Source organism: Cucurbita pepo, chromosome LG20, assembly GCF_002806865.2.
Source record: "Cucurbita pepo subsp. pepo cultivar mu-cu-16 chromosome LG20, ASM280686v2, whole genome shotgun sequence".
NCBI lineage: Eukaryota > Viridiplantae > Streptophyta > Magnoliopsida > Cucurbitales > Cucurbitaceae > Cucurbita > Cucurbita pepo.
Window position 1 is genome coordinate 963,056 of NC_036657.1, and position 25,052 is coordinate 988,107.

The window sequence follows — 25,052 nt, forward strand, 5'->3', positions numbered from 1 at the left end:
ATATATATATATATATATATATATATATATATATATATATATATATATATATATATATATAATTCAAACTCGGGATAAAAATTTGAACCTCTAACCCACTTTTTTTAACCTTTCGAGTACGTACTCGAGCATGTGGCGTAAAATAAACATAAAATTACTTACGATCGTACAAATACATGTTTTGAAGCATTAATAAGATTTGACGGAGTGAAAATGTACCATATAAGAATTTATGAACATATGGGGTTTAAGTGTTTGTGGTTTGTGAATGAATTGACAAGAGATTCTAAGGGCTGTGGACTGCAACATTCCATGCCATTCCTTCTTGTCAATACATTCATTGCTTACACTATGCACTGTCCATTCATTTAATTAGTGTTAGACGAACACGACTCTCTACAATGGCATGATATTGGACTTTGATTTGGGCTAGCCTCGTACTAAATAGAGAGATTATTCCTGGATTATAAACTCGTGATCATTCCCTAAATTAACCAATGTGGGACTTTCATCGTCCAATACATTAATTTTATACTCGAGTTATCCTTAAATTTTTAAATATATATATTTTTAATATTTTAAATTTCAAGAAGACATAATTGAAATCTTAAAATATTTTGTATTATTTAACCTATTTAACCTAAAAACCTAGTACTAAAAAAAATCTTTAAAAATCTTATTATCAATTATTGGTTAAACCACTTTTTAATAATCGTGAATTTTACTATTTATTTTAATTATCTATATTTAAAAAATAATAAATAAGTATTTCAAAACTATTTTTATAATAAAAATGTGTTAGAATATTTGAATATTTAATAAAATTTTATTTTAAAAATATTTTTGAAAAATGGGATAAAAGTTTATTTATTTAATTTATTTGTAATTTAACGTTATTGGCATAAAGTGTGGTTATTTATTAGAAATAATTGAAACTTTTTCATCATTTAAAATTACAGATTTGTTAAAAAATAACAACCCTGCCACCCATCAGTAATCATTACGACACGCTTTAATACTATTTTTGGGGAAAATGGGCTAAAATTTAATGCCATTCACGGTTAGTAACTCCTACGACGGGCAGCTAGGGTTGAAACGAGAATGTAACTAATAAATACGTACGGGCAAGGATAAAAAGCAAACCCGGGCAGTAGTACATATGTTGTTTTTAATACTCCCTTCATAATTGGAATAGACCGTCAGATGAATGTGAAAAACAATCGGACGATCCAAAATAGCTAAAGAATTTTGAAATTTCATTGAATCTAGTTCGTTGGATGGAGTAAATCGAATCAAAGCCGTATGATTTTAGAGGAGAGAATTTGGGGTTTCGATCTAGTCAAGTGCACCAAATAACTGTGCGAACAAAGCAGCCGATCGTAGCCCTGAGGAAAATGTCTGATTTTCATTGAATTATTGATTTTAGTCATGATGATATGAGTTCACCAAATTTAAAATAGGCATGCCGCATCTAATTAAAGTAAATACCAAATCTTGATTTCTTCTTCAAGATAGCTCATTATTTAATGCTCATAACTACCGTATTTTAGTTATTACATTAATAATATTTATTTTAATGATTTTAAATATTTATTTACAAAAATGTTAAAAACGCTCTAATTCGATATAAATATGAATAATATTTATAAGGATTGTATGAATAAGTTATATTATAAGAACAAAACTTTGGTATAAAATAATATATATAAGAGGAGACAAAGGTGCATGAAGGTACCATGATGCTTGACAGCTCCAAGATATAATTCTCAAGGTGTAATTAACTTTATAAAAAGAATATTAAGGGAAACTTCAAAAGTTAATAATGGTGGCTGCTGGGTTTGGTGGTTGTGGGAACCAAATAAAATAAATTTTAAAAATAAAAAAGGTGAAGAAGAAGAAGAAGAAGAAGAAGAAGAAGAAGAAGAAGGATTGTAGGACCAATTTAGTTTTATGTGAAGCCCAATTAACTTCATCCCTACACCAAATCATGGATCTTATCTTTATTTGTTTTTTTTATTTATTAATTTATATAAATAAATAAAGTGTTCTAAAGGAGAAAACAAATATCTTAGAAATTAAGGCAGACCCACATGAATAATTAACTTTATGAATTGATTTACAATCAAAAAAGTTATGGGTTTGTTGTTGTTTAGTGGTTATTCATTTGTTTTTCACATAATTAATTGACAAAAAGAAAGTTCATAATATTTAAATATTTATAATTAATTAATTAATTAATTGATATTAATTAATTTGAAGTTAAATTAATGGGGTATGATTGGATTTGGGATCAAAACACACACATAAACATGATTGTGCCAAAAGGACATTCTTGCATGTGCATGTTTTCATCAATCTTGGACTTCCATCATCTTCCCTATTTTTTATTTATTTTATTTTATTTTATTTTATTTTATTCCCAAGTTGATAATAACATGACTTGTTTTTTGCTTTTTTGCATTAACATTTTCAGCCTTTTGTATTTTCTTTTCAGAATATCAAATGCCCTTGTTCAATGTCTTTTAAAGGAATGAGAATCAAAACGGGGCTCAGATTAGATCGTTACTCCGTTCATACTCATCTTATATTGTTAGATCTCATTTTTTGCGGACAATATCGACTTGTAGTGGCCTCGGATAGTAAAGAGAAAGGAGTGAATTCGAGCATAGTTTAATTGATAAAATACTTTGACGGGTTGATTTGTTAATTAATTGAAAAGAAAATAATTTTATTGCTTTATTTGTATCATAATTGATTAATCGAGTTAGTTACGAAGAAGGTAGCGTGTATAAAAAAATATTAATGAAAGAGGACAAGTATTCAAATGATTTGGTTGATGTCTATTATTGAGATCAAAGCCACATGGAATCAAATCCATTTTTTTCTTTTTTTTCAAACTTTTATAACGCCAAAAAAAGGGGAGGCTACATTAAATTTCTAGGGTTTTATTGATTACAATATCAAATTATGTTGATATATATCTATCCTATTTGTATTCATATGCACTCTAGCTATGGTAGAATCCAACCCTATTAATTATTTATCTACCGAATTTATATATATATATATATTACGAGAAAATACAATGCACAAATACTTGAACTATGATCATGTTGATTTTATCGTAATAAAAATTGGTTTTTTAAATTAATATTACTTTAAAATTTATATATACTTCAAAAAAAAAAATTGAGATATTCAATAATGAAAAATTATGAGTTATATTGGGACGACCTTTAACCATTATTCATTACATCTCGAGGCTGGTTTGATGTTGAACTGAAGTGAATGTCGGCTTCCGAGGTCGAGAGTTTTTTNTTTTTTTTTTTTTTTTTTTTTTTTTTTTTTTTTATTTATAATTTTGTTTATTATTATTTTTCATTTGGTGGGCTGGGCCCAGATATTTGTCACTCTCAAGTCTCGCCTTAATTTCCAGCAAGGGGAGGCTGACGTGGCACGTCTATTTATTAAAATATTCTTTTCTTTAGCGCCACTCTCGGAAGTAAAAATTCGTTTGTTTTTCGTTTTTTTTTTATTTTTTTTTTTAAACTTAAACTTAAATAGGTTAGTTTCACAAAATGAAAGCTTAAAATTAATTGAAGGATGAAATGAATATCATTAATGTTAATATTTGAGTATAATTAGTTAAACAATTAGGAAGGGTTCAAATCTTTCATCTGATAACACTCACGTATGGTTGAATTTAAAAATTATAAAATAAAAATTATAAGTATTATCTATTGATGACAAAACCTAGCAAATTCCACGTGCTTCCTATGGTAAATTTGTATGCGAGGGATCGTAAAATGTGTACAAACAAGTGTATATATAAGTGTACAAAGCCTAGCAAACAAGAACAAGTGTACAAACAAGAACGCTGGACCCACAAACGAGATGGATAGTAAAATGTATATATAATAATAATAATGAAAATATATATATATATATATATATATATATATATATATAATAATGAATAGTATAACCCCCACCTATGAAAACGAAAACCCATATAAAAAGGAAAAAAGAAAATGGAAAATTGCTTCTTAAAGGTGGAATGGTGATGTCTCGAAAGAAACAAACCATGTGGAAGTGGAGAGAGACGTTTCTTTTGCATCAAAAAGACAAGTTCGCTAAAAAAAAAATAAAAGAAACTGCAAAAAGTCAAAAGCTAATTTTTTTTTATAGAAAAAATAATAATAATAACAAATTAAGAACATCAAAAAGCTCCCCACTTTATCAAAAGAACCCACCGTCTTCTTTCCTCCATTTGCCTCTTCCTTTTCACGTAACCACTGGATAAGCATGTTTCCATGCTGTTCATACCCAATTTTTTACCTCATTTTATCAAATAATTATAAACTACACCTATATAGTTCCCAAATTTACTAGATTCATAATAAAAATACTCCTAAATTTTGTATTTTATTTAAAAAGTATCTCTTACCCTTTGATTTTTATGAAAATACTGAGCTTTTCACCTGATGTGGAGCTCAAGAAGGCAAGGAAGATCTTAATGTTGATTAGATTGTGACATGCTAAGCATCCAAAAGCTCAAATTCTGCACTCGTCACTCGTCACTCGTCGACGGTATCTGTGCGAGTAATCCGAATCTGCAGTGAAAACAATCAACATTCTCAGTGACCAGGAAAAGTAATGAACCAAATCATATCATTCTTACCTAAAAAGCTGAGGCGGGGTTTACTAATGAAAGTTAAACGCTCCATTCATATCAGACACATTCATCCTATTTTCCTTTGTTCTTAATATACTTACCTAGCTACCACTAAGTTTTACCTTTAATATTGCCCCCTCAGCCTTTCCCCACTTTTTACTTTATAGTTCTCTTTATCCTCTTTTTTGTGATGATTTTAAGTTTTATTATACACTAGAAACTTGCAATAGTTGGAGTGCAAGGTCGAATAGGTATAGCAGGGCTATTCTACCTTTTCTGTTGCCCCAACGAGGCTTCAGATAAATTAAGCATTTCTGGAAAACAGTCATTTAAACCCAACCAAACTGGGCATTTTGGTTAGTTGATATACCAAGATTGAGGCTAAGGGTGTATTTGGATTTAGAAAAGAATGGTCTTAATGATGATTATTCAAAAAGTTATTCAAAAGTGATTGATAAAAAATCGCTTTGTAATCGAATCACTTTGATGGAGTGTACCACAAGTATGCAAAAGAAGATTACCTGAGCAAGAGCATAAATTTGTGAGATCCCACATCAAGTGGAGAAGGCAACGAGTGTCAAGGAGGAAGCTGTGTCTCAAAGGAGGTGGATTGTGAGATCTCACATTGATTAGAGAAGGAAACAAAAAAATTCTTTATAAGGATGTGAAAACCTCTACGTAACAGACGTGTTCTAAAAACCTTGAGGGGAAACTCGAAAGGGAAAGCTCAAAGAGGACAATATGTGTTAGTAGTGGGCTTGGGCTGTCATAAATGGTATCAGAGCTAGACATGGGGTGGTGTGCCAGCGAAGACGCTGAGCCCTAAAGGGGGGTAGACAATGGATGGTGTGTCAACGAGGACGTTGGGCCTCTAAGGGGGGTGTATTGTGAGATCCCACATCGGTTGGAGAGAGGAACAAAACATTTTATAAGTGTATGAAAACCTCTCTCTAGCAGACATGCTTTAAAAATTTTGAGGAGAAGCCGGAAAGGGAAAGCTCAAACAGGCCCAGTTCAGAATAACTCTAAATATTAGAGCATAATCAGTTCCCATCATCTGAATCACCACATCCGCCAGAAATGTTCCCCAAAACCTGATTCAGATACAGATAATTATAAACTGGTTGGCATTAAATTAATTAGCAACAAGGAAACAATTTTATCAAGCCTATATCATGAACTGGGCCATGTTTGAACAAGAAAGCAAAAAAAAAAAAAATTAAGCAGTTCGATTGATTTAGTCACCAAAAGTTTCAATGTGTAGACCTTTTGTTAGTTCATTGGGCCGAGCAAAGTCATCGTGCTTCTGAAACCCAGATACCTTAAAGCAGCACCAGCAAAACCCTGTCCAAATTGCAAGAACTAGATATCTCAATATTCAAAGATAAACCTGAATGGGTACCTAATGGATGCCCGTGGCCCGTGGGCTAAAACTAAAATTGTTTCCGGAATACCTTCTAGTTTATGAACTTTTTTTTTAGAAATAATATTTTAATATCTCAAATAACAAATGGATGGGTGGACCATAAGTAACGTTATAGACGATAAATTTATGAACCCTTAAGATATTCCTTGTTTTCGTGGCAGAACCTCCCCGTTCTCAAAAGAGATTCCTCGCTAAAACGGTGGAACTTCCATGTTTTCATAAGGATTGTTCCCACGAGGGAACCTCATGCTTTAAAAAAAAGATTCCTTATCAAAAAAGTCCTAACCCATCACTCGCTTTTTTTAGATTTTTCCCTCCCAGCTTTCTCTCAAGATTTTTAAAATGTGTATACTAAGGAGAGGTTTCCACATTCTTATAAAGAATGTATTATTCTCCTCCCAACCAATGTAGGATCGCACACTTATATGTTACATGGAAAGGAAAAAAAAAAAATCATTCCATTAAATGGTAAGACCTACTGTAAATATATATCAAAGGAGGGGCAGGCTTGGAATTGCATCCCAGTGAAGTTGCTTGTAGGACTGTCTTTTGTTCTGTTTTTTGTGTAATCAGTTTATGCATACTCTCAAAAGGCTCACTTGTAATCGCTCTTGGGCTACTTTAGTGATATCAATATACTGATTGTAAGGGATACCTTGCACAAACTGTAGCAATCCAAATCTACCGCTAACGGACAGTGTCCGCTTTTGCCCATTACGTACCAACGTCAGCCTCACGGTTTTAAAACGCATTTGCTAGGGAGAAGTTTCACTCTTATAAATAAAATGTTTCGTTCCCCTTTCCAATCGATGTGAGACCTACTCCTTTACAACAACAGTAAAGAAAGCAAAACTTCCAAGTAAAAGATGCCAGTTGAACAGAAAGAGCATAAAAGCAAAGAAAGACAGTCTCAGCTGCTTTAGGCTGTGCTCTCTAAACCATGGCATTTATTTCTAGGTTCACACATCAATAATGCTTTCGATATTACCGAGTACCTTTTTGATGATTTCCTTTTTAATTCAATGGTTGGCCGCTTGTTGGAACACCTTCCCAGATAATGTCCTAGCAAGCTGACACAAGAGGAAAGCTTCTTGAGGGGAAAAATTTTATAAAACCGATACCTTTAATATCAAGGATTGCAGGTTAGATGCTCCATCTGTAGCTGCTAAAGTTTCACCTTGCACAGATTGAGTCCAATTTGTATACTATCTTCAAGGTTAGACTGCCATAATGATTCTTCACTACATGGGCAAGGACAAAGTTTTCTGACTTACCAACTTACACAGCACTTGATTCATGTATGCAACTTCAGATATAGCGACACATCTAAATTTTAGATGAGCAAATCAAGAATATAAAATTTTTACCTAACCCACAGGCTTAGGGGAAGTACCTTGCAGGAACAAATGAAGAAAGATTTCTGCTTCAATGTCTCCAGATGACAACTTGGTTGAGCAAGGAACGTTTAACTTTTTTTTCTCACTGAAAGCAATGCATCTCTATAAGATGGTCTCCAACCCCTTCAAAGAAAAACGTGTGAAATAAATTCAAACGATTGAAATGAAATTTGCATAAAATGGATGAGCAGAAAAGTTCCTGAGTTAGCCATATGAGATGAGCCTCCTTCAGCCTCATAAAGGCTAACTACAGGTACAGTAAACTTGTGCAAACATTTCCAGTAAATACAACCCGGTAGAGATACAGTAGTATGAAATTGCAATTGTGATGTGAGATCCCACGTTGGAGAGGAACGAAACATTCCTTATAAGGATGTGGAAACCTCTCTCTAATAGACGCGTTTAAAAACCTTGAAGGGAAGCTCGGAAGGGAAAGCCCAAAAAGGATAATATCTGCTAGCAGTGGGCTTGGACTGTTACAAATGGTATCAAAGCTAGACAATGAGTGGTGTGTCAGTGAGGATGCTGGCCCCCATGTGGGTGGATTGCGATATCCTACATTAGTTGAAGAGGGGAACTTGTGGAAACTTGAGGGAAAGCTCGGAAAGAAAAAGCTAAAGAGGACAATATCTGCTAGCGGTAGGTTTGGGTTGTTACATGTGACCTCACACACCAAACAATATGAACTAAGCATACATTCTAATTTGGCATTTCGAAACCTTAATGTCGACCGAGTATCAGCTGTTGGATACAAGAATCGAGACTCTCGAGTCGAAAGATCATCTCTCTCTTCAAGGTCTTCCTCATTCATGGCATAATCAGTTTGGCCTCTGTTTGTAATCGATTTCATCAAAGGACTGAAGTAACTGCACATCGCCAATACAAGATCAGCCTCCTGAAACTAAACTGGACATCTAGAAACTTGATGATAATATATGTTCCCTTCACCACTTCCTACAATTTAGAAGAACGGATCCCAACAAACATACTTCAGCATATTACTAATCATTTTCTCTATTAAAGCGCATAGTCTCAATGGAGCTACAATGCTTCTAAACAAAGCAACAAATGAAGGAAAAACGACCTGGAACCGAAGAGGATTTGTTCAAGCTCATATAATTAAGAATTTGTTGAAATTCCGGGTCAAAAACACCTGAAATTCGCTGTTTCATGCCGGAAATTCAATTCATTGAAAGAGTTAAAAGAGAAATAAGATAAGAACCTTGGCCATTTCTTGGATTGGAAGCATTGGCACAACCCACAAATTGACATTTCTACGCCCAGAACAGCTGAAAAACTGCTGAACAATTTGCACCTTCTTTAGAGAACAGTAGCGATACACGATACAACAAACTAGAATCCTGATATTTACACAAATTGGAGTATCAATCAAGCGACTCAGCTAGTTAAGTGGAATTTGATTGCAGTATCATCTAAATAGCTGATTCAATAAACCAGTGCGTCGTCTAAATTAAACTAAATTTGGAGGTGAAACTGTAGCAAGAGAAACAGAAGCTTACGGGATATGCAAATTTTTTGGAAGCGGCCGGTGAAAGGAAGGCGAGTTGAAGCGCAGCCAGAGAAGTCGTCATGGCGGGACACTTGCCGCCATCGCAGTATGATAGTATGAGTGGAAGTGTTCAAGACACAATGCTCGTCCCGCGCAAGTGTTGAACCTAAAATTATATAAAATTCTCGTGAAATTTTAAATTTTAATAATTAAAATATTAGAAACAAGAATATTTTTCTTAATAAAAATAGATGTCACCTTAGTTTATCAATACAATATTGGGTCATGCAATTTTTCTTACAAAAATATTATTAATGAAAAAAATAGATAAATTTTGGGTTTAATCAATTTTTGTGAGACAGGGAGGAAACGAATCATTATTTGTAAATGTGTGAAAATCTCTCTCTAATACATGGATTTAAAAAACGTTGAGAGGAATTTCGAAAGTAAAAATACCAAAGAGAACAATATCTGCTAGCGGTGGGTTTTGGCGGTTACAAATGGTATTACAGTCTGGCGATGTGCTGGCATGAAGGCTGAGTATCTCAAGGGGTGAACACGAGACAGTGTGCTAGTAAGAATGTAGGCCCCAAATGGGGTGGATTGTGACAGCCTAACTCAGTTACAGTGGAGAATTAATCATTATTTAGAAAAGTGTGAAAACCACTTCCTAGCATACCCATTTTTAAAACCTCAAGGGGTAACCCAAGAGAAAAAGTCCAGATAATATCTCCCACCAGTGGACTTGGTCTCTTACCGTTTTTGTCTTCCAAATGTTTTAAATATAAACATAAAATTTTAATAAAACTTACGCCTGATTTAACACCTAATGGTCTCAGCATTCTCTAACATAGTCAAGTTACTTATTAAACACTTAATGGTCCCGACATTCTATTGCAACATAGTCACGTTACTTATTTTTCACTTTTAAGAGTGAAAGTTATTCCCACGTATCAACACAGATTCTTTTATGATGTTTTGTTCTTATTCACGTATTTCTTTAAAAAAATTATAATAATATAACTCATAATAGGACTACTCTAATGGACACATAGGGNTCTTTAATTTAATTAGTACAAAAGATTAACGCCTTTTTCAAAAAAAAAAAAAAAAAAAAATTTATTGTGTTAATTACCTTGCTTAGTTTTGTATCACTTATTAATTAAATTAATTAAATGAACTAATCCTCCAAGGTTATCTGTTTATTTTATTAATTGAGTTCAACTAAATCCTCTAAAAGGGTTTAACGAGCAAAATTTAGTTAATTTAATTATTTTATTGTTTTTTTTTTTCCTTAATGAGTTGGACTCGAATCTTGGTTGTACTTGCATAAGAAGATGCGACAACTAAATAATTAGAGATTATAGACCAAACAAAACTATTAATTCGTGACAAAAAAAATAATAAAAATAATTGTCGTATGGGTTAATTTAAAATAGAAATAATAAAAAAAGTCGGAAAATTGGAAACTCAAGCTGTCGAGTTCTAGGGTTGGAATCGTTCTGTAATGTTGGATAGTTAAAAATGATTATTGGCGTTGGGTCGGGTGCATGCACGAGAAACCTTTTATATTAAATATATACTAATACCACCAAGCATTTATAAAATTAATTAATTATGGTTAAAGTAAGTAAATATATGTAACCATATATCAATATCTTAATTAAAATATAATATTCACATTATAAAATATTATCTCCCCCTTAAAAGAAATGTTTTATTCACTTTTTTAACGGATATGAGATCTCACAGTCCACTGTCTTTATTGACACACTGCCTAATGTCTGACTTTGATACCATTTGTAACAACTCAAACGCCCAAACGTTGTTATTAGTCTTATATGAAATGTTTCATTCCCCTCTCAACCGACGTGGGATCTCACAATACACCTTCTCTTGTGAGTCCAACGTCCTGGCACACCGCTCAATGTATGAATTTGAAACCATTTGTAACAGTTCAAACACACCACTAGCCGATATTGTCTGTTTTTGCTCGTCACGTTTATTAAAACATGTCTTTTAGTAAGAGGTTTCCACATCTTTATAGACATGCATGTATGAGAGAGGATGTACATGTATGGGCATGCAAATAATTGATATCTATGAGAACTGGGAATTTTATTTATGAATTATTATTTATTTTTTCTGGTCAAAATTTGGAGACAAAGCCTGCGTAAAAGAAAGTAAGATATTAGGGAGTGAATATTGAAGGGATTGGAATAAGTTTAGTGTCTGATTGTGTATGGAAAATCCAAAGCCTAAACCAGAATTTTCCAGCCAAGCTGTCCACTGAATTACGGACAAAACTGGCTACCCTATCCTTCTTTCCAAACACCTATTTAACCTAAAAACATGCTTCCATATGCATTACCAATAATTAATATTATTACATGACACCAAAGCTTCTCCTTTATTTATCTATTTATTTATTTATTGCTAACTTCACATATTTTTCAGTTTTTAAATAAAACCCGAATAATAATAATAATAATAATAAAGCGGTATTTTTTTCATTTTGAAAAAATGCTAATACTCAATATATAAAATTAAAAAAAAATAAATTTATACTGAATTTTCAATGATTATATTTTTTAAATAAAAAAGTAACAACGAAAGGGTACGTAGAATCCAAGTCAAAGCTACATATATAATATACATTAGTTCGGGATCACTTCCTCACATGCTTTGAGTTAATTAATTAATTAATTATATGCTCAACATCAACAATTAAACTCAATTAATTATTCAATTAATCACTCCACGCATGCATCTAAGTTGAAGTTGTAAAGGTGCATGCATGCATCAATTGATAGCCAATTTTTATTTTAATTTATTAATCTAGTTAATCTCGTAATTATATTTATATAATTCATCATTACCGTTTTAAATTTAGTGCTAATTATATTATATCTTTGTTTAAACTGGCTGTGGGGGAGTGGGAACCATGATTCGGAAACTAAAATATGATTAGCTACCTTAATTAGTTTGATTAATATCCTTAATTTGGTTTAACGAACTTAAACAAATGATTCACCATAATTAGTCTGTTCGGAAAAATAATATATTATTATTAAGGCTGCCTCAAAATTTTAATTTCTTGTGGTATATTTGCGGTGGTGAATTATTGCTGGAAAACCCGAAATAGTTCACGGGTCTGCTGACAAATTTCCGAAAATACCCTTTCTGACAGCCGAAATTACAATGGAAGGGACTTGTATTTTTAATATTTATTAAGAATTTACCGATATTTATATATTGAGGTATTTATAAAAAAAGGTTAAAATAATAAACGATTTAAAGACACGGTTCAATCACATGTATTATGCCTAAACGATTGTCTCGTGATATTAGTCGAAAAACGTATAAATTGACCCGAGCACTCGCGAAATAACAACAAAAATTACATTAAAGTGTAACTTATATCCAAATATGCATTATACTTCCAAATTCAAATATCAAGACTGTAACGGCTCACACTCGTGATTTAGATCAATATTCAAAATCCGCTACAATATGGTTATGTTACCTAGGCTTCTCGCTTCTAAGAGCAAAAACTATCCCCACAAAACGGAAAATTTACAGTAGGTCACCGACATAGAACTGTTTAAAGTAAAGCACGTTTAACTACAAAATTTTTATGATCGAACCACCAGAAAGAAAGGTTGTGAGATCTCATGTCGTTTAGTGAAGAGAATACCCTTCGTCCTAAAAACGCTTCATTTTTTATCCAAATTTAAAGCAACCTCTAGGGCTTGTTTGGCATCCCAATATATACTCTATCAAACAAATCAAAGCTCCCACACACAGAAAGATAGAGAGAAAGAAGAGAGAGAATGGACGGAGAGAACTCCAACTATCATTACAGAGAATGCCTCCGGAACCATGCAGCCAGTCTGGGCAGTTACGCCACCGATGGCTGCGGCGAATTCACTCTCGACGACACCTCCTCTCCGACCAACAACCTCCACTGCGTTGCTTGTGGCTGCCACCGTAACTTCCACCGCAAAATCACTTACATCGCTGGCGGTGGCCGCTCTTCCGCCGCCACTGCAGACGATCTCATGGACTACGACCAAGCCGCAACCGACACCGAGAGGAGCGGCGGCGGAGGAAAAAAACGGTTCCGTACGAAGTTCACGGCAGATCAGAGAGAGAAGATGCTGGCATTTGCAGAGAAATTAGGTTGGAAATTGCAGAGAAGAGATCTTGACGACGAGATCGAGAGGTTCTGCCGGAGCGTGGGCGTCACTCGCCAGGTTTTCAAGGTTTGGATGCACAATCACAAGAATTCTTTTTCTTCTAATTCTGCATCCACTGGAAATGCCTCTTCTCTAACACAGTAAATAAAGATTAATTAATTTAATTAATTGATCTTTGTGAATGTGATTAGCGTTAAAAGGAGGCCTAATTTTTCCTTCCTTTTTTACCCCTTTCAGATCCCTTTGTTATTCTTGCTAAAAAGGGTCTAGTTTATATATCAGTAATCCGCTTTTTATTGTAATATATAAACTAATTTGCTTATCTGTATTTTTTTTCCCTTTTTTTTTTAATTTATTTTTTTATTTTTTTGTGCTTTTTCTCCATTTTTTTCATGAAAACTGACCGGCTCTGATCATTGAGTTCTTGACCATTTCCCATTTTCATCCTCCAATTATTGGTTCATCTAAATTAATTAATTTTTTTAGGCCTTATATAATAATTATATAAAAAAAATTATTTCATAGATTAATTACCTTGTAATAGATATTTGAAATTGGAATAATTTTGTTTATTAATGCTAAATAAATATGATTATTACGTCACTAATGAATATTAGTTTTTAATTTTTTGTTTTTAAGTGATATGTGGGATGGTGTTGTTTGAGTTAGCTTTAACCATTTTTAGAGTTTTTCTATAAAACTTTAATGTCTATAAATGAAATTATTGTGCGCTTATCATTGTTTTTAATTAACATATTATGTTTTAAATCGTACTTTCCTCGATCAAAAAAAGAGATAAGACTTGCACATTCATAAATAACTCTAATTTTTTAATTAAAAAAAAATTAAAATTTAATGCCAATATAGATATATATTTTGGACCAATTAAACAAAATTAAATCTGCTCATCCAATTAAAAAAATAAGATTAAAATTCTTTTTAAAATAAAAGATCAAATAATAACATAAACAAATTTCCTAAAATAAAATAGTTAAAGGGTAAGTTTAGCCTATGAATTTTTAGGTCCTTAAATTGTAATTTAAGGAAACTTGGAGGACTAAACTAAAAATTGAAGAAAAATTGTAGAAAGAGGGTTAAAAGAGTACGTAAATAAGGCCAAATGGGCATCGTCTGTGCTGTCGACTTCAATCCACGTGGCAAAGGGATATGATGTGGAATTATAGGAAAGGTTGTGTATTGGTGTGTTGGTGAAGCCTCCACCAACCACCACCGTTGGTTCCATGCCATTCCCATATTTCGTTTGTTTTTTTGTTTTCACTTTCCCCATCAGCTCACGTGAATTTTCTGCATCCTTACTTATAATCTTATCTATTTCTATTTTCCTCCCCTTCTCTCTTTCAATTTCACGCCTTAGCCACTCCTTTTTTATCTTTAACTCCAATCAATCCCTCCTTATTCCCCAATAAATTATTGGACGTTGTACCCAATAATTTTGCTATTTAATCACAAAATAAAAATTAAAAAAAAAAAAAATCAAATTTTACATTTTATAATAATAATAATAATTTTATTATTTTTTAACTCACTTCAAATATTTATTTAGTTTAGAGACATCGGATAATTTATCCACACTGCCCTATCCCTTTTTGCTGTTAGAGTGGGGGCAAAATGGTAAATTAGGAACATCGATAAATCATTTCTTTTTAGACTCCATTTCATAANTTTTTTTTTTTTTTTTTTTAATGTAAATTATGAGTTTAGTATATTTAAAAATTTAAACAATTTATTTTAAATAAAGTTAATATTTGTTAGATGATGAAAGTCCTCCAACTAATTTAGGGTTTATAAACAAAGAATATTATCTCCATTCCTTTGAGGCCTTTTAGGAAAGCCGAAAGCAAAGCCATGAGAGCTTACGCAAAGTGGACAATATCATACCATTGTGGAGAGTCGTGTTCGTCTAACATGGTATCAGAGCCATGCCCTAAATTTAGTCGTACCAATAGATTGGTAAATCCTCAAACATTGAACAAAGAACTCCAAAAGAAAAAGGAGTCAAGCCTCTCGAAGGCAGTAAAAAATGACTAAGACTCCAAAGGAGTCGAGTTTTGATTAAGGGGAGGCGCATTTTGTTCAAGCGGAGATGTTAGATGATGAAAGTCGACAATATCATACCATTGTGGAGAGTCGTGTTTGTCTAACGATATCAACTTTTTAGAAATATTTTTAAATGGGTGATTTATCCTTCTAAAATGGAAATGTATAAAAAATATATATCTTAAATTTTTTGAAAACTAATAAAATAGTTTTTAAAATTTTGTTGGTGGTTTTAATTAAAAAAATGTTTTTTGTTTTAATATCTTTTAAAATTAAAGGCATTATAAGGAAATTAGAAACATAATGATTAATTATTGACTTTTTGTATAAAAGGAAATAACTATATATTAATTTATCTCGTGAAATTTTAAAAAGATTTATGTCTTTTCACGTTCAGTATTCGACAGACTTTTGTCGTGTTTCGAAAATCATTGTTGTTTTGAAATTTGTTACTCCAAGCAGCATCAACCATAAGGCTTGCTGAATGCCATAGACGCATTGCTCATATTTCATACATTATTTTAATTATTGTATTTTTTAAAAATATTTTTAATAAATGACTTACATATTAATCCATTAAATTTACATTAAACTGATACTCTGTCTTGGTTTATTTATAATTTTATTTTTATGATAAAATATGGATATAATTTGTTTTGTACAAAATAATTTAATTAAAAAAATGGATAATATTTCTGATTTAGTTGGGCCCGGGTCGGTTTTACGAGTTGAATTGGGCCCGTGTTATTATCCGATTTAGTTGGGCCTGGGTCGGTTTTATGAGTTCAATTGGGCCTGTGTACATTTTGCCTCTTCCATTTCCTTCTTAGGCTTTCAGTTCATAAGCTCCGAATAGTTCGATCTCGCGGGCAATATTCTTCGTAGCCATGGAAGCTCCAGCAGAAGAGGAGTTGCCACCTGAAGAGCAAAAGCCTAAAACCTCCCTCTTCCCGCTCCCGTTCGTCGCTAACAATCCCCAGAGTCAGATAAGTCCGCCCAATTCAAGCGTTCCTCAGTGGCTTTGCAACTCCAGCTTCACCACTGACCTATCCGTCATCAACGATGCTCTTTCATCTCAAAACAATGTATATCCCTCCCTCTCCACCGATGGCGACCAGGAAGAGGCTGTGGAAGATGAAGGAGGTCCAAGTGTTAGACCTGAGGTGCAGAAGTCATCTCGATCATACGAATTGCTGGAATCTTCTGCTTCGGACGACGGCTCCGAGCATGAGAAGAGGAAAAAGAGGAAGAAGAAGAAGAGGAGGAGGCGAAATGAATATGAAGAAAAAAAGGGATTCGGCGAGTATGGTTCGAGAAAGTCCGATGTTCGGGCTTGGGCCGATGCCGATGGTAGACCTTCCAAGGATTATTACTTCGATTCTAATGGAGACCGGGATAACTTAGCATTCGGGTCTCTTTACAGGTATTTATGCTGGCTTAATTTAATTCTTTCAATCCAACTCTCTAGGTAGTTTCAGAGAAGATGTGGAAGATGAGTTTGAATGTAGTTGAATGCACTTGTTCAGAAATTTGAAAAGACATGCCGATAATTTAATCAGACAGAGTAGAATTCACCTAAGACGTACATGTTGTTCTAATGGCTTACCACTATTTTCATTTTTCTCTTAAATCAACTGCGTGGAAGTTCAATCAATCTCCAGAACTTGTTTAATGAAATCATTTGGTTCGTTCAGTAAATCTAATTCATATGCCCAAAGAAAATCATGAATATAATTAGTTATTTATTTTATTTATCTAAAGGCAATAAGATAACCTCGACATTATGCACAAAAAGAAAAAGAAGGGCAATCCCAAAAAAGAAAAAGAAGGGCAATCCCCGCGTTAATGATATGCTGAAAATTGTAACCCACAATCCCACAAGAATTCAGTACCTCTTTACTCGTTAGTACTTAAGTATCTGTAGGAAGCGGCAGAATTAAATTTGAATTTCAATTTAGAGGGAACAGCATTTTGTTTGGAACTATTGCCGAGACGTGTAGAATAAGTTTTTCCAATTTTTTTTCCACGGAAGATGAGCAGCCAGAACTGATTGCTTCAAATTTGAATTTTAAGTTCACTATGTTTTTATTACAATACAGGATGGATGTTGCACGCTACAGACCGCTCAACCATGGGGAAAGACCTGGACTAAATTTTAATGGATTTTCTCAGTGGAATAAAAGTAGTTCTGCCTTAGACAAAGATGCTGATGCTGAAGTGTTGGATAGTAAATTGAAATCAGGTGGACGCTATTGGTCTGCAAAGAATGCAGCAATAGAGCGACATAAGAACTTCAAACGTGTACGTATTGGTTTTTCTAGAAAAACTCCAGACAAATTATTGGATGATTTCATTCCTTTTTCGGATTCTCAAACATCAAATAATATTGAGGAATCTTGGGAGGATGAAGTGCTGCGTAAAACGCGGGAGTTTAACAAATTGACTAGGGAGCATCCTCATGACGAGAAGGCTTGGTTAGCTTTTGCTGAATTTCAAGACAAAGTTGCAGCTATGCAACCTCAGAAAGGTGCTCGCTTGCAAACTCTAGAGAAAAAAATTAGCATATTAGAGAAGGCTGCTGAGCTTAACCCAGAAAATGAGGAATTATTGCTATACCTTTTAAAGAATTACCAGAAAAGAGATACTATTGATGTGTTGATTAGTAGATGGGAAAAGATACTGATGCAGAATTCTGGGAGTTATAAGTTGTGGAGAGAGTTTTTGCATCTCATTCAAGGGGAGTTCTCTAGATTCAAGGTTTCAGACATGAGACAAATGTATGCACATGCAATCCAAGCTCTATCTGCTGCATGCAACCAGCACATTAGGCAGGTTCTCAAGTCAAATGACTATTTCTTCTCGGGGCATCACCTTTTTATATTCCTCTTTGTTTTATTTAACTGTTTGAAGTTTTCCCCCCCAAATACTATGCTATTGGGGTAGATCTTGCTCTTTATTGGTAGATTTCGTTAACTAATTTCATACCATCAACGAAATTGTTTCCTTTACAAGAAAAAAAATAAAATAAAGGTATATATCATTAGCCATATTTTTATATTACGTATGATGCACATAATTTTATTTGAAATTGTACATGAGGGGTCATCATTGCTTTGGAGGCATTTTATTTTCAATTTGCTGGTTTTATAGGGAACATGACTCGGTCTGTTGTGCTGTTACTTCTTGTTATACTTAATTTCTGTACTTAGAATTCCAAATAGTTGCTTTTACTACATTTGACTTCCTAGATATAATGAACCATGCATCTTAGGAGACTAAGAGTACCTCTTTACCATTTGATTTTTTATGTGACGAAGTTGGCTTATTGCCCTTGTTATGCCCACCATTCATTCAACCATTATTGTTACCGGAGACTGTGTCAATTTCTTATTAAATGCAAGTTGCTTGACGGGTGTGGTTTATAAAGATGTATATGTGTGTTGTTATACAAGCTTTACTCTTTTTTAGGTGGACTTCACTTGCTTGTTGCCGTAATATTTTCCTTTTCCCAAGTTCTGAAATCGTGTTTATAAACCTGTTTGTTTTGAATTTAAATAAACCCTTTTATCATTTATACATGGATAACTTAAATTTTATTTTCTGTATTTTTATTATGTTTCTGTACGATGCAGGCCAATCAAACTGCCAAACCTTCAGTGGAGCATGATCTCATTCAGCTAGAACTTGGTCTGGTTGATATTTTTCTGAGTTTGTGCCGATTTGAGTGGCAGGCTGGGTATCAGGAGTTGGCTACTGCTTTATTTCAGGCTGAAATTGAATTTAGCTTGTTTTGCCCTGCTTTGCATTTAAACGATCGAAGTAAACAAAGATTATTTGAACACTTTTGGAACACTAATGCTGAAAGAGTCGGTGAGGAAGGTGCCATCGGTTGGTCTACATGGCTAGAAAAAGAGGAGGAAAATAGGCAAAAGGTTATGAGAGAGGAGGAGGCCTTAGAGGCTGATGAAAAGGGTGGCTGGACTGGTTGGTCTGATCCAGCACCAAAAGAGAAGAAAAATAATGATGACGCAGAAACTACTGCAGAAGTGGGTGTAGCAGCAGAGGAGGCTATGGAGCAAGATGTGGAAGAAGAAGACACTGAAAGAGAAGATAGCACGGAAGCATTGCTCAAAATTCTTGGAATTAACGCTGATGCAGGGGTCGACGAGGAGGTTAAGGACACCTCAACCTGGGCTAGATGGTCAAAAGAAGAGTCATTAAGAGACTGTGAACAATGGATGCCTATCCGGGAAAAATCTGGTACCCTCCAGCTGCCTGCACACATCATTAAATTCTAACTCGACTCTTTTGGTTCACATTTATTCTGACATGTACGCTGAAAAGTCATTGATTTACCATGAATCTTCACATTGTTCTGAATATTAAATATGATTGAACTGCTTGAATCTGTTTTCTAATTAATTAATTTTATGTTTGTATTTATTTGAATTCATACTGTGAAACAGCAGATGTTATTCATGATGAAGGGATGCCTGATGGAGAAACAAATGAACAACTTCAAAGAGTTATATTATATGAAGATGTCAAGGAGTACCTGTTTTCATTGATTTCAAGTGAAGCCCGTTTATCCTTGATATATCAGCTAATTGAATTCTTTAGTGGAAAAATATATTCAAGGTATATACTCTTCTTGTGTAGAATCTTATTTACAGTCATTTTTCAGTTTGAAAACCAGTCGCATTATTCATTTATATAGCATGTAATCTACTTTTACTTGAACATGTGAGTGGCATCGGTGAAGTCTTTGTGGCGAGTGAACTAGTATCTTTCATGTAATATGTTGTCTGTCGTCTGAACATTATGCTAATATGTTGGCATGGACTCCCTACAAACTTATGTGCAATGAAAGAGCTTCTTGAAAAAAGAAATGGTCTTATGGGTGAACAATGGAAGAGTTGGATTGAGGCTTAGTTTCTAAGATTCTACCAAGACGAAAGGCAACACGGAAACCAAATTTTTGTTTTAATTTTGAAGTCTTGTAATGTAAGTTATTACTATGAGTTTTAATTTTCAAGTCATAGGTTTCACCTTCCTTTATTCCTCACCCCCTTCAACCTATGACTTGCCCTTTTGCGGTGACATAACATCTACTATCCTGGACTTGGGATTTGGGGAGGGTCTAATAGTTAAGAACTTCAGAAAGGCCTTGAGTGAAATATTACGCATTTGTTTGGTTGAAAATGGTGGAAATGTTAAGCTTATGGTTTCTGGAGTGACTGCTATGGATGTCTGTCAATTACAATTTTCTGATGAGACTATAATTTCAAAATGGTTGGCATGGTTTTACTCATAAGTATCTTTCTGGTGTTAGTACGACCGTCATTACTGAGATATTTATTTAGCACAAACGTTTTATTGCTGCTAACTCTTGTCTTCAGTGATCTTCATGTCTGGTTTCTTTTCAGAGGGCAAGTCCTTTTGTATTTTTGGTTGACAGACTATTGACATTTTTTTTTCTCTCCATCAGGGTGGCTTCAAATAGTTCAAGTTGGATGGAGAGAATCCTTAGTTTAGAGGTGTTGCCAGACGATATATTACATCATCTGAGAAGTGTTCACGATGTTCTTAATAAAAGGCAAAGCAGCTCAAGTAGCTTCACTTTGGAGGTCCTTGTGGGAGGTTCTGATAACCTAACTCAGATGTCTGACATGATGAAGTTTCTTCGCAATGTTATATTACTTTGTTTAACAGCTTTCCCACGTAATTTCATATTGGAAGAAGCTGCTTTAATTGCTGAAGAGTTATTTGTTACAAAAATGAATTCTTGTAGCTCCTCAGTTACTCCCTGCCGTTCCTTAGCAAAGAATCTCTTGAAAAGTGATCGTCAGGTGATCTATTTTCTATTCACTATCAATATGCATGCTTTTTTGAGGATTGAATGTCTAGGTCTACCACGTATGTTTTGATGTCAATGAGGGACTTTATAGTTAACCGGGGAAAAAAATAGTAGTGATAGTTCTGACAGAAGGTTGTTGGGTTCTAAGCGGAGCAAAAGCTTTCAAACTTTTGTGGAATAAGATATTGCTATCAGTATTTTTATTTATTAAGAAGTTTTAAGCAAAATGGAATAGAAATCAACTGCATGAAACAACTCCATTGGGACTGCATCTTCAACATTTCAAACTTACGAGTTAGGTAGTTACCTCCTTTCCAATTGAGGCTATTCTCCCCGTATTGACCTTAAATTATCTTAATTTAAAGTCTGAACTAGATTATAATTTAGTGACAATATCGTTATATCATTTAGTAGTGATGTTTTTTTTTTGTTGTGCATTGATGCTTCGTTCCTGATCATACGAGGGTGGTGCCTAAAGTGCTTTTGTGGATAATTGCCTTTGTTTTTTATTGTAATTCAAAATGCCTTTGTTCATGAAGCATAGAAATAATTGCACCTTCGGTATTCTAGAAAAATGGATACACGTTCTTTATGTAATGGGGGTCTATATCCTCATTTCATACTATTAGCACTGTATAATTCTATAACTGAAATAATCATGTCTGATATTATTGGTATTATCATGTGATAATTATAGGACATGTTACTTTGTGGAGTCTATGCACGAAGAGAGGCAACACATGGAAATATCGATCATGCTAGAAAAGTATTTGACATGTCATTGGCATCTGTGGAAAGCCTTCCCGTGGTATGTTACCGTATCCCTAAATGTAACTCTTGTCTGGGCCAAAGTATGATGCTAGTCCTTAAAAAAGAAAAAACAACTTCAATTACACCATTTTTGGGTTAATTTTTCTACCAAGGAAAAAGGAACTGTCCAAACGATGGAATGTCCGGGCACTTTGACTTCTCTTGCTAGCTTTTCTTGAAGGGCCTTGTTCTAATAGGAGACTGGGTCTTGATTCCTTTGATATCTTGACTTGCAGCTCCATGTTGAAACTCCCTCGTTTATCTTTGACCTATTTGTCTACCGATGGCATGTGTGTTGGGTGTATAATATGTACGATATGTTTCTTGAAACGAACTTCTTTTTCTAGTCAAATTTGGCATTTTGGATGTTAAACTATAATAGTTGTAACTGAGTTTTGAGGTGCATGCTCTATGAGTGGATGGTATTTAATTTCAACTGCTGTGATTGCTGAAGCAGGATCAGAAGTCCAATGCTCCTCTCTTGTATTTCTGGTATGCTGAATTGGAGCTTGCGAAGGATCCTCACAATGGTCATGATTCTGTAAATCGTGCTGTTCACATTTTATCTTGCCTAGGAAGTGGTGATTCTTACAGTCCATTTAAATGTCAACCATCAAGTTTGCAACTGCTGAGAGCGCACCAAGGTTTTAAAGAAAAAATCAGGGCAGTACGATCTACGTGGCTCCATGGAGTTATAGATGACTCGTCTGTGGCTCTCATATCCTCTGCAGCTTTGTTTGAGGAGTTGACCACTGGATACAATGCCGGTCTTGAGGTTTTAGATCAGGCTTTCAACATGGTACTTCCAGGTTATTTACCAATTCTGTTCTCTCTCTCTCTCTCTCTCTGTCTGGTTCAAATATGTTTCCTCCTTCCTCCCCGGGTATATTCTATAGAAAAAAAAAAAGATTACTTATTTAGCACTGGCAAAAGATTTGGATACCCTATAGAAATTTCTTGTATTTTATTGTAGGGGAAACCTCCACTTGTGTAAGTATGGCCCTAGACATAAAGAGCTAGCGTTAGGCAAGTAATATGAGCTTATTGCCTCCCAGCATCAGATCATTGTATATGGGAGTGATAGCTTTCGGAACTAGAAGTGGTAAATTGTCAATAGTAGTGGGAAGGCGAATCAAATATTGAATATTTTCTGGCTCTATGTTCTGAAGAAAGTTTAGAGGACTATATTTTCTCACATTCTTTGATTTGCAACCCCTTCATGCACAGCTATAATCTTTTAACGACACAGATTTGTCCTATTTCCGAGAAGGAAGATTGTTTTCCCATTCGTTCTTCAACATATATATATATATATATATATATATATATATATATATATATATATATATAAGCTAGGACAGAATTTTTCCGCTTGAATTTTATTTGTTTTGTTGATTATTCGTTACTTACTATTGTTATTGATGTGCAGAAAGAAGAAAACAGAGCTATCAACTAGAATGTTTGTTCAACTACTATGTGAAGATGCTTCTGAGACATCATAAGCAATTAAGCCAACTAAAAGTCCGGGAGTCAATTTCTCAGGGATTGCAGTTCTATCCATTAAATCCTGAACTTTATACTGCTTTTCTGGAGATTAGCTACATTTATTCGGTACCCAGTAAACTGCGATGGACCTTTGATGACTACTGTCAGAAGTAAGATGATCTTTCTTGTGCTATCTCTCACATTGCTAATCACATTTTGGTGTTTAATTTCCCCTACATGGCCAGGCTGTGATATAAATTCACAGTCGAGTTTTAATTGGATCCATATTTGGCATCGATTAACTATAGTAATAACCTTCCTTGCATGTTTATGACCATGATAGATGCACTCATTTCAGATGATATCGCTTTCGTTACTTGATCTATTTGACAGTGGTTTTTCGGACTAAAATCCTTTCTGAATCCGACGCTTTATCTTTTGATATAGTATATTGTTGTTGATCTTTTTTTTTTTCCTGTTTAATTGTGAGAATTACACATACATTTGGGGTCCCTAGGCTTGACAAATTTGCATGTAATACTCTCAGGCAACCTTCTCTGATCCTTTGGATTTTTGCATTATCCTTTGAGATGGGTTATGCGGGTTCTCCTCATAGAATACGTAGGCTGTTTGAAAAGGCATTGGAAAATGACAATTTGCGTCATTCTGTTCTTCTCTGGCGCTGCTACATTTCATATGAGCTGAACACAGCATGCGATCCTTCTTCAGCCAAGCGAGTTTTCTTCCGAGCCATCCATTCCTGCCCATGGTACGACCCGATTTCTTGTTATTTACACCAATTAAAGTATCATTCTGGCTCCAGTTCCTTCTGTTTTTTTAGGTCCTTCAGATAAACAGCAACCACTCTGTCTAACCGTTTTATGTTCTGAAGGTCAAAAAAGCTGTGGCTTGACGGTTTCATCAAACTGAACTCTATTTTGAGCGCGAAAGAGCTTTCGGATCTCCAAGAAGTTATGCGCGACAAAGAGCTCAATCTACGGACTGATATCTATGAGATTCTCTTGCAAGAAGAACTCATATCTTGAACTGTCTTCGACGACATATTTCTGCGCTTTTTCGTGGCTCAATTGTGTCGTCACCATGTTCTCTTCTCGCTCCTCCTAAAGTGATGGAACTTAGAAAGGTCTAAAAACGTTATACCAGAAGTCGCTTCATGTTTCCCTCCCGATATAGGTAACGTTGGTCAAAGGGGGTGATCGTTGTAAGTTGTACATTGGGCAAAAGGATTTAGAATAGGTTGGGTTCAATTTGAGCTGTTACTTGTATGTTTGTACCAAGTTAATTTCAGGTGAGTTGAAATATTTGAGTTGGTTTGTAATTAAAAAAAAAAAAAAACAGCAATCTACTAATTAAAAAGATATTTCAAGCCATTTATTTCCCAAGTAAAATTATTAGTTCAAAATTATTAATTTTCTTAAAAATAGAAGTTGCACTCAGATAAAAAATAAAATTTTGATATAATGTCACACCAAAATAATTTAATTTTATTATTCATATAACACTAAAATAAAATTATAAATAATTTTTATTTTATATTAAGAATTAGATTTATGTTTATCTGGATTGGAGTATCTTTTGATAGGCGACAACTCGTGTTTTGTATTTTTATTTATT

The 25,052-nt window shown here is 34.0% G+C and overlaps 2 protein-coding genes and 1 long non-coding RNA gene across 15 annotated transcripts; 2 read left to right on the forward strand and 1 right to left on the reverse strand.

The window, feature by feature from the left end:
* Window positions 1-5,619: 5,619 nt before the first annotated feature.
* Window positions 5,620-9,147, reverse strand: LOC111783335. Of its 11 annotated transcripts, XR_002813361.1 has the most exons (9): window positions 9,019-9,138; window positions 8,721-8,795; window positions 8,583-8,651; window positions 8,218-8,452; window positions 7,495-7,621; window positions 7,279-7,342; window positions 7,097-7,171; window positions 5,942-6,019; window positions 5,620-5,769 (listed from the first exon to the last, which is right to left on the reverse strand). It is a non-coding gene; the product is annotated as an uncharacterized LOC111783335 (long non-coding RNA). The 11 variants fall into 11 exon arrangements; XR_002813363.1 differs by lacking the exon at window positions 7,279-7,342; XR_002813356.1 differs by having other exon boundaries at window positions 7,097-7,342.
* A 3,572-nt stretch (window positions 9,148-12,719) lies between these two features.
* On the forward strand, window positions 12,720-13,553 carry LOC111783274 (zinc-finger homeodomain protein 8-like). Its single transcript, XM_023664190.1, has one exon. The coding sequence runs from the start codon at window positions 12,842-12,844 to the stop codon at window positions 13,349-13,351; it is 510 nt and encodes a 169-aa protein (XP_023519958.1). The 5' UTR covers window positions 12,720-12,841; the 3' UTR covers window positions 13,352-13,553.
* Window positions 13,554-16,131: 2,578 nt separating this feature from the next.
* On the forward strand, window positions 16,132-24,808 carry LOC111782758 (protein NRDE2 homolog). Of its 3 annotated transcripts, none has more exons than XM_023663559.1 (10): window positions 16,132-16,688; window positions 17,365-18,097; window positions 18,898-19,525; window positions 19,732-19,903; window positions 20,754-21,114; window positions 21,820-21,930; window positions 22,387-22,741; window positions 23,362-23,587; window positions 23,965-24,186; window positions 24,310-24,808. In XM_023663559.1, exons 1-10 carry the CDS (start codon window positions 16,153-16,155, stop codon window positions 24,461-24,463), a joined length of 3,498 nt encoding a protein of 1,165 aa, XP_023519327.1. In that variant the 5' UTR covers window positions 16,132-16,152; the 3' UTR covers window positions 24,464-24,808. The 3 variants fall into 3 exon arrangements, with proteins under 3 accessions (XP_023519327.1, XP_023519328.1, XP_023519329.1); XM_023663560.1 differs by having other exon boundaries at window positions 22,390-22,741; XM_023663561.1 differs by having other exon boundaries at window positions 19,735-19,903.
* Window positions 24,809-25,052: the final 244 nt, after the last annotated feature.